This window comes from Arachis ipaensis, chromosome B4 (assembly GCF_059453495.1).
Source record: "Arachis ipaensis isolate K30076 ecotype BB chromosome B4, ASM5945349v1, whole genome shotgun sequence".
NCBI lineage: Eukaryota > Viridiplantae > Streptophyta > Magnoliopsida > Fabales > Fabaceae > Arachis > Arachis ipaensis.
In genome coordinates this window covers 21635985-21645192 of record NC_142439.1, presented here as the reverse complement: position 1 = coordinate 21645192, position 9208 = coordinate 21635985, and the positions used below count along the sequence as shown (strand labels likewise).

Sequence of the window (9208 nt, the reverse complement as noted above, 5' to 3'; positions counted from 1 at the left end):
ATTAAAAGCCACCGAACAAAGCAAAAGGAAGCCACCGAACCGAATAAAATTCATTTGGCCAAATTTAAAAATATCCACAAAATTTATTCCAAAATCCTAGTTATACTACTGTAAAAATTCAATCATAGTATTTCAAGAATGCCACCAAACCGAACAATGTTCATGTCAAGAATAAATCGTTTTCAACTTTTAATCATCAAGAATAGTATTTCTACATGCAAAAAAAGTACTGAATAGAGTAACAACCAATTTCAAAGCGCTAGTTACATTGTCTACTGAACTGAATAAAAACAACAATAAATTTCATTCCAAACCCTAGTTATAATGTAGAAATGCATTCACAATAGTTCGATATACTAAACGAAGAAAATCAATTCAGTAAACCTAAAATGCAACTAGGAGAAATGCGACATTGCAAGAATTCATATGAACAGAAGTTTTTCTCATACCTTTGGTAGTCTGTGATGCTGTTTTCGTTATCTTTTGGTTGTTCATTGCTAAATCTTCTCGCGATTATGCTGCAGTAGTGGTTTTCGCAGAGAACATGACTAAAGTTTGAGTGATTTTGAGAGAGATTCGAAGAGACAGAGCGGTTTCGTATGTATTGAAGAAGAATGAACGTTTTTTCATAATGAAGCGCGAATGAAGTAGTCGTTTCTTTGTATGGGGCGCGTGAAAGTCATGTTTTTTTTTATGAGATTGGAAGCGCATTAGTTGTTTTGGGTTTGGGCCAACTTGATTACATGGTTACATGGATGTGTAGCAGGCCCGATTTTAAAATTTAAACTAATAACTAATAAAATTCGGTTATGTTTGTTATTATTTGTCATTCTACCAATGAAAACGTTTTGATTAATATGGAAGATAGACGGATTTTAACGAGCAGTTTTAACTCAAGTTGCGTGCCCATTTAAACACGTAATTTAAAACTATCTATTTAAAACGATCAAATAATGTAATTTGAAACTACCATCACATTATTTTCTAAAAACCATCTCATTTAAATTAGTACTAAAAAAAATAAAAACATAAAAAAATTAAAAATTTTAATAAACAAAATTTAAACCATATATAATTTAAATTTAAAAATTTTAATATAATTTGAACATTTTAAATAATAAAATACATGAAAAATCTTATAAAATTTGTTATATTAAATTGGCAGTTTTAAATTATGTAACTTGAGTTAAAATTGATTTATAGAGTAATAACATGAGAAAGTTATTAGTTTAAATGTTAAAATATAGATGAGATAGCCAATGAGTTATAATTCAAATGGCATATCCTCCCCATACTCAATTAAGAGGTATCAAATTTAATTTTTTAAATCGATTTAAAATTATATTTTAATACCGTTTTATTATTTTAAAAATGATACTTTTATACCGTATTTTATTTATATTATAAACGAAATCTGTGGAGTATATCAACTTCCAATACGTGTTTAAAATTTTTTACATATTTTATTTACAGTAAACAAAATATATTAAAATTATTTCGTTTACACTATAAACAAAATATGTAATACGATATAATTTTGTAAAAATACTACAAATTATTTATATTCGTAAATAATACATTTATTTAATTTATATAAAAAAATCCCAAAGTCTGGAAATGGTCTTACCGGAAAGCAAATTAAGCGGAAATTAATTAAAAATTTTAAATAGATCCCTTCGAAAAAAAAAGAAAAAGGAGTTTAAAACACAGATTCATTTTAGTTTTAGACTTTTAGTAGTGACAACTGAGTGACTGACAAGTGAGTAGCAATGGCGAGGAGCAGCAAAATGAGTTTCCTCCAACGCCTTCTTCACGGTCCCTCCAAATCCCCATTTCTCACACCACCATCACCACACTATTCAACCTCTTATTCTTATTGTTCAAAGCAAGAAAGTTCCCATCCCCAAACACGTCCTTATCCTCCTCTAACACAACAACAACTCTCCAATCTCAACCACCTCCTCCCCCGCCTCCTCTCTCAACCGGACCACCTCCCCACCGCCCTCCGCCTCACCTCCGCCGTCCTCCACACCACTACTCCTCTCCACGCTCTCCCTCTCTCCCCACTTATTCACTCCCTCACCTCCCACCCGGACACCTCCCCTACCTTCTCCCTCCTCACGCGCCTTCGCCACGCGCCTCAAATCCACCACCACATTTCCCCAATCGCCCTCATGCTCCTCACTTCCTACTTCAACAACCGCATGTGCAAGCCCGCCCTCGCCGTCTTCCGCTGGCTCCGCCGCCCTGACTCCCCCTCCCCCCCGACCAGGCAGGTCTACGAGGTCGTCGTCGAAGGTCTTTGCAGGAACGGATTCGTGTTCGAGGGTTTATCGGCGGCGAGGGACATGGTGGTGGCTGGCGAGGTGGTGGCTTCTTCTTGTGGCGGCTTGAGGGAGTGGATTTATCGGGGGATGTTGAAGGAGGCGAGGGTGGAGGATGCGGTGGAGTTGAACGATGCAATTTTGGGATTCGAGAAATGCGGCGGCAGTGATGATGAGGAAGAATCTAAGGAGAGGGTTTTGGCGGTGCTGGAACGCGTCATTGCTCGGTGGAATGAGTAGAAACAGGTAAGGTGTTACTGTTAATTAGATAAGAATGAATGTTTGTTGCATGATTAGATTAAAAATGCTTAGCTGAAATTACTTAGTTGTTATTGTTGATTTGTTAGGAATTCTTAATGGCAACTTTTTAAGCCAAGAGCAATGTTTTTAGGGTTTGTACTATAAGATAAAATTGTTGTTTGTACCAAGTGAATGGGTGTTTTTATTTTCAGTTCATTGTTTGAAAAGAAACAAACTAAAGAAGCATCAAAGTGGTAAAGAATGGACTTTGAAATGTGAAGGAAAAACCAATTGGAGATATTGATCCTTCAACTAAGGTATGTCAACTTTACACATGCCAATAGCATCGATTATTTTCAGATAAACAGTATCATTTTATGTTCGTACCAATAACCATAAGTCTATCATAAGATTGTTCTACTTGTTCGTTTGGCAAAGGTCTAATGTTCTAAATCACTGCTGCAAAAACACCAGCAATGATTTTGAAAAGAATTTCTTCTCCAATTGAAGTTGGTAATGCATGCTTACAAGTGCCCCGTTTCTCATGCCTTCAGTTTCCTCCCTTTGCTACACTTTTTCACTGTCACGAATGAAGAGCTCTGAGTAATACTAGATTAATGGTAAAAGGGATAGCCATCTGGTCATTACCCCATAAGAGCATACAAGATGTTATACCTTATTACCATCATCTACTGCAAAATGCTGAGTGAAATATTGATTGGTGAACTACAGTAGATGATTATATTTTAAGACCATGCAAAAGAACCAAAGTCTTTACTTGTATTGGGAAGTATCTATGTTGAATCCTGATACTAAAACAAGTGTGCCATTACATCTCAACAATTCTATTTACAAAAAACCAAAAACTAGATGGTATTCTAGGAAATATTTATGTATGCACGAAATAGTTTGCATAATTGCCCTACACTAAACTATAAAGTTGTGAACCATTCTTTGCTGTCAAGTCATGAATATCGCCAATCTTGCTCATATACCCCACCTCTCTGATTTGGATTTTACTGTGTGTAGCTCAATCATTTTGCCATTATTAGATTATGTCTGCAAAATGCAGATAGTAGTTAAGTAAGAAAATTTTGTTCTCCACCAAAGGAAAACTCAAAGCAAATTAATTGTAAGGCAAAGACAGAGTAAAAACCTTATACAGTGCCTTGTGACCGTAAAGGTTCAGTTTCGGCATGAGCTACATTATTTTGCTGGTCTAGTGGCATGTACTGGGACATGATAGCCATGATTTCCGAGTCCATGTAAGCCTACAAGAAGGTAGAGATAATTAAATGTGGAGCTTAACTTGGATCTCCAATTTAATGAGGATATTTTGTTTGCGCCATCTGTTTTCTGGAAATCAACTTACCCTGAGTCTGTATTTGTAGAATACATAACCGGCTAAACTGGCAGCTGCAACAACTGCTATCACCAAAAATGCGAGGAACCGCCCAAATCTTGATCCACTTCTTTCTGCATTGTTAACAGGCAAGTTTTTTATCATGTAAATTTACTGTCCTAAGGTGTTGAGTAAAATGAATCTGTGTTGAAATGATCTGTTTGTAGATTAGCTTAGCACACTATTGTGGTCATAATAACTAATCCACCTTTGAACAAAACATATAAGGATCCTACAGTAAGGAAAATCTGGCGCTTTTATTTTGAATGAATATGTAGTGCATTGGAAGCAATTGGTATTAGAGGTTTTAGACTGAATGTTTAATTAAGTACTAACTATTTTGTCACTTAAAAATCCATGTCTATAGTCTGATTCATTTAATCTGAAACTATAATCTTATTCGTGCTTAGCTTAGTATCTTACCAATACAAACATCTTGTTCCCTCATGTAAAGAAGATTTCCTTTGCATTTGCAATCATAGCTACCCCATGTATTCTTGCAGGTGCAGCCATCACACTGACAAGCGCTTCGGTCCTTGCATTCATCAACATCTATCAAACCAAAAGAGAAGTTTAAGAATAGAATTATATTCTTCCAAAATTAGTCATTTGAGTTGCATGAGTGGAAACAGATATTACCATCACATTTGTATCCATCCCCATGGAATCCAACTGGGCAACGACAACCATTTACTATAAATTCCTTTACACATAAACTGAATTCAGTAAGCTTTGAAGCATAACAAGGAAAGTGATTCAATAAATATTTACTATTTTATAACAACCAGAAACGTGAATAAGAGTTGGTTAAGCAGTACTAAACTGAGCAAGCTGAGAAAGTTAATTTGTTTTTAGTTTCTGACCAACAACCTCCATTGTTTATTGAACACCTTGCAGGTCCAAAAGCTGTAAAATAAGGCAAGGCAAGTCTCAGCAACACCATGAAAAAACTGGAATATCTCTTTGATTATCACAGATAAAACATGTAAGAAAACAAGTTTCCTCTTAAATAGGGAATGGAGATCATGTAATGAGTTTCTTCTTTTCTTGTTCTTCAGTAGTATGTTCACTCTATTATGTATTAACCGTGGACCCCCTGGATTAGATGTTTGAGCTTTGAATATTTTACTAATATTGACATACGAATGTTTTGTATTATTATAGAGCAAAACAGGACACCGAAAAAAAAAAGAGAAAAAACTGCAAGACAGAAATTTGAAAAATTTGTAGCGTAAATGAAGCGGAGCATAGATTTGTATACTATTAAGTTTAGTTTATTATATGGATTTAGCTAAAGCAAATCTTAATGTTACTAGTTAAGAAAATTTTTGTATAAGAAAATTCCAAAGTTAAATTCCCAATGTATTTAGACTATTTATTGTTCATTTATTAAAATTAAAATTCAAAAATTCCTTAAAAATGTTTACTAAACTTAAACATGTGCCTTAAGACATCTTTATTATATTTACTGTTAGAAATCTCACATTGTCTAATTAAAAAGAAAATCATTATCGTGTAAATTAAACAATGTGAATAGAATACATATAACTTAACTTGCACAACACAGGTATAAGGGTATTTATGCTAATAGAGGAAGAAAAACCTTAGAAAAATAGGTAATGTAGGACTTTTACAATAGGTCTCATAAACTAAAACTAAAACTGTTATATAAATCTATGCTCCTGCAAACCATTAGAACTAATTTAAACTTAAAATTTGAGTTTTTTTTTAATTATTATTTATATGCGAAATTGATGAAATAACACAATAGGATTATTGAACCCATGAAGCCGACCGTACCAGAAAAAAGGTTGGTTGACGGTTGTCGTTGTCAAACTAAACTAGCTATTTCCTTTTAATTTACAAATGTCTCTGTTTTCTTATGATGTCAACATAATCTTAAAGAAAAAGCTATGATTTCAAAACGAACTGAATTTTCTTAATAATTTTTTTAAAAAAAATGGAAGACCACGTTTGTTAGATTGGAAAAGAAGGCATACCTTCACATGATGTATAACCATCACCCTTATACTGGACACCTTTCACAACAGGGCACTCACAAACTCTTCCCCTAAAAGTATCCTGCCAACAAATCACACACACACATGGACAATGATATTTACATATAAATAATCTTTGAAGAAAGAAAAATGGTGGTTATGGATATTCCTTACTCTGCAAGCACTTATGTTAGCCCTCTCATCCTTCCAACATCCTCCATTTCTTTCAAGGCACTCATTAGTCTCAATATCTGATAAGCACATACAAACCAATATGACAAGTTTAGAAATCATACTTATGTTGATAAAATGGCGTGAAAACTTTTCATAACTCAAAAGTTTTACACCAACCTCCACTTAAACAAACTGGAGGTTCAGTAGTCTCCTCGAATCCAGCACATACAGCTTTTAGAACAGCAGATCTCTCCAATTTTCCTGAAAATTATAGTCGACGATAGAGCATACTTCACAATATTTGATTGAGAGTTAAGCAGAATGTCTGTGAAATAGGTATTTAAGTTACTAACCTCGATACTGGACATCGTTTATAACCAAAGTTGGCAAGATGGTGACATCGCCACGAGATCCATGCCCTATCTGAATTTCACAGATGAAAGAAAACTCCTCTAAATGTTATGGAATGAATGACCAAATCCATATATAAGGTTGTGTTATTTGATGGAAGATTTTAAGTTTTTACAAAGTTTTGAATTCAGATTTAAAGAGAAAGAAAAAAATGTGACCTGGCGTAGTTGCTCATTCTTTAGCACCTCATTCTCCACATCAGCTTCGGGGTCACCCATGCACTTTTTAATTTTCTCTATAGGCAAATCTGTTACATCCACACCATAATTTTAGTTATATACATTAGTATTGATAAAAAATGTCATCTGCATACTAAAAACTAACAATAAAAATCACTTATCAAATTAACCACTATTTATTTGTATGTTGTTTCACATATTTTTTATGTGTATTTTAGATTCTAACACTTATAACTGATTTGGTAGTTTATTTTTAGTGTACAAGATTAGTGTTGATTATAAAAGGCAAAAGCAGTAAGCATTTACCTAATGATTTCATGACATCTTCAGCACATTGTTTGGTGTATTTTTTCTCCTTCATAGAACACCTGATATGGAAATCTGTTACATAATCCCACCAAACCCAAGAACGGTTACTCTCATTGGCAACTCTATGAACGCACAACTGCCTCAAGTTTTCATACACCACATCCTTCCCTTCATATCCTTCTCCAAAATCCTTCTCCGGATCCGGCGCACAATACCTTCCATGATTTATACACTGAGATTTGCACTGTCTGCTCTCTACAAACGGCTTGGGACAAAACCAGGTTATGTAGTGAGGAGTGAACAATGTGTAGCCTCCCCTCTCAAGAATCTGAGCATGTCCTTTGAAATTCTTGACGAAATTCATCTGCTCTTCGCAGCGAGCGCCACACTCGTCGTTGCTGTTAGTCCATAGCTCATACTCCACTCTGTTGTCTGGGTGAGGCACTGATTCTCTCCAGTCAATTCTAAGCATGACTTCGTCTTTCTTGCTCAGTGCTTGCTTCAGCTCGTCGCCGAAGGATTTCTCGATCAGCGCCGAGGGGATTTGAATCTTCTCTATGTATCCATCTGCATCGTTGCTCTCTTCTGGAGAATCCATGGTTATTAGGGTCTCATCAATGCTGTCAGTTACTAACACTGCTGCAGCTCCAGCTATTTGAGCATGCCATACCTTCAACGCAAAGTAACACTCTGCCAGTGCCAAGTACAAATACATCATTCAAATAACTCTAAAGAGGTATTCCTCCGCAAGGAAGAGAATATAAGACAAGAGGACTTCTATACTATTAAAATTTATTATTTTTTATTATTAATTAGTTATCATCGTTTAAAAGTATGAGATAAAATATGTTGTTAAATTATTAAATTAAAGGAGTTAGATTAACGAAATTGAATTGATGGCTAAATAAGGTCAAAAACAATAAATTCTGATAGCTTGAAGCATTTCTTGTAATGTAATCCGGAAATGGGAGCAGGAGTTTAAATGAGATTAATTAATGAATTGTGTATGAACAAGAAATAAATATAAACAAAATTGAGGGCCAAAAGACAAAAAGGGAAATAGTATGAGACTTTAATTGTGGGACATACAATATTTTACGATAAACAAAAAGAGAAAACATTAAAGCAACAGGGGAAAAAAAAAAAGAAAAGAAAAAAAAGATTAATCGACAGATGCATAAATTATATCATCATCATTGATACAACAAATCACGAACCACTCTTATCTTTAGATATAACCAATCTCAGAAATCGCTAAAAGAAAACACAGGAGCATAGAGTTTCACATAAGAATGAAACTAGCATGTGGTGGATGAATGAAGTCAACGGTGATTGTAAAAAAAGTCAACGAAAAGAATGAAAAAGAAGTAGTTACCTCCACGATCAAGGAGAAGAATAGTGGGGCGATAAGAGTGAATCTTGAAAGGCTTATCACCTTCAAAAGGCTTACAACCATGAGAGTCTTTGTCAGGGTAGTGTACGGATCCCACTATGAATCCTCCGTAGTTAGGAACACCGAAGTTTCCTATGGCGCCGTCGTGCTTGGCCTTCATGGTGTGCGGAGACAGCACCGTGATGCTGCTCTTCTCCACCACGAACCTGCCATCAGCAACAAGAAGTAGGAAGAAGAAGAGCAGAAAGGGAAGAAAGTGAGGAAGCACCATGGATGAAGAAGTGTTGTTGTGTATGATAAAGAGAAGAGTTGAAGAATATATAAGAGAAGTAGTTGAATAAGGGTGGAGGTAGGTTTGTGTATCGTAATCGAAGGGTGAAGGGTAAAGGGTGTGACGTAAAGAGATGGTAAACGAAAGGTGAAAGGAAGAGAGTGGAGGTTCAGAGAACGAGCCAGGGGAACTACTATGCTCTTGTCTCATAGTCATAGGAGACACTGACCTATATATCTCAATTCTTGACCCAAATATTTTACAGACTCATTCCAGATTATATTACGAAAAAAGTCTGAAAAATTAAAAAAAATAAAAACTCAAAAAACAGCCAAATTTATTATTTTTTATTAGTATTTTTAGCCATTTCAATATAATTTATTCCGTTCATTAATCTAACAACCTATTTTTAACTTATATCTTTATATATTATTGACTAACTGCTGGATAAAAACAATATGTTCTAATAATTTTCTAATATTTTTAAAAAAAATTAAGCTAAAAT

The 9208-nt window shown here is 34.7% G+C and overlaps 2 protein-coding genes across 2 annotated transcripts; one reads left to right on the top strand and one right to left on the bottom strand.

Moving 5' to 3' along the window:
- The first annotated feature begins 1713 nt into the window (after positions 1–1713).
- Positions 1714–5124, top strand: LOC107639096 (uncharacterized). Its single transcript, XM_088483365.1, has 4 exons — positions 1714–2570; positions 2777–2881; positions 3956–4055; positions 4470–5124. Exon 1 carries the CDS (start codon positions 1770–1772, stop codon positions 2562–2564), a length of 795 nt encoding a protein of 264 aa, XP_088339491.1. The 5' UTR covers positions 1714–1769; the 3' UTR covers positions 2565–2570; positions 2777–2881; positions 3956–4055; positions 4470–5124.
- LOC107639095 (vacuolar-sorting receptor 6) lies at positions 3327–8949 on the bottom strand. Its single transcript, XM_016342513.3, has 13 exons — positions 8415–8949; positions 7037–7729; positions 6710–6798; positions 6494–6563; positions 6318–6401; positions 6141–6217; positions 5967–6048; positions 4790–4872; positions 4606–4669; positions 4390–4518; positions 3937–4040; positions 3721–3835; positions 3327–3623 (listed from the first exon to the last, which is right to left on the bottom strand). The coding sequence occupies exons 1-12, from the start codon at positions 8917–8919 to the stop codon at positions 3722–3724; spliced, it is 2094 nt and encodes a 697-aa protein (XP_016197999.1). The 5' UTR covers positions 8920–8949; the 3' UTR covers positions 3327–3623; position 3721.
- Between the last annotated feature and the right edge of the window lie 259 nt (positions 8950–9208).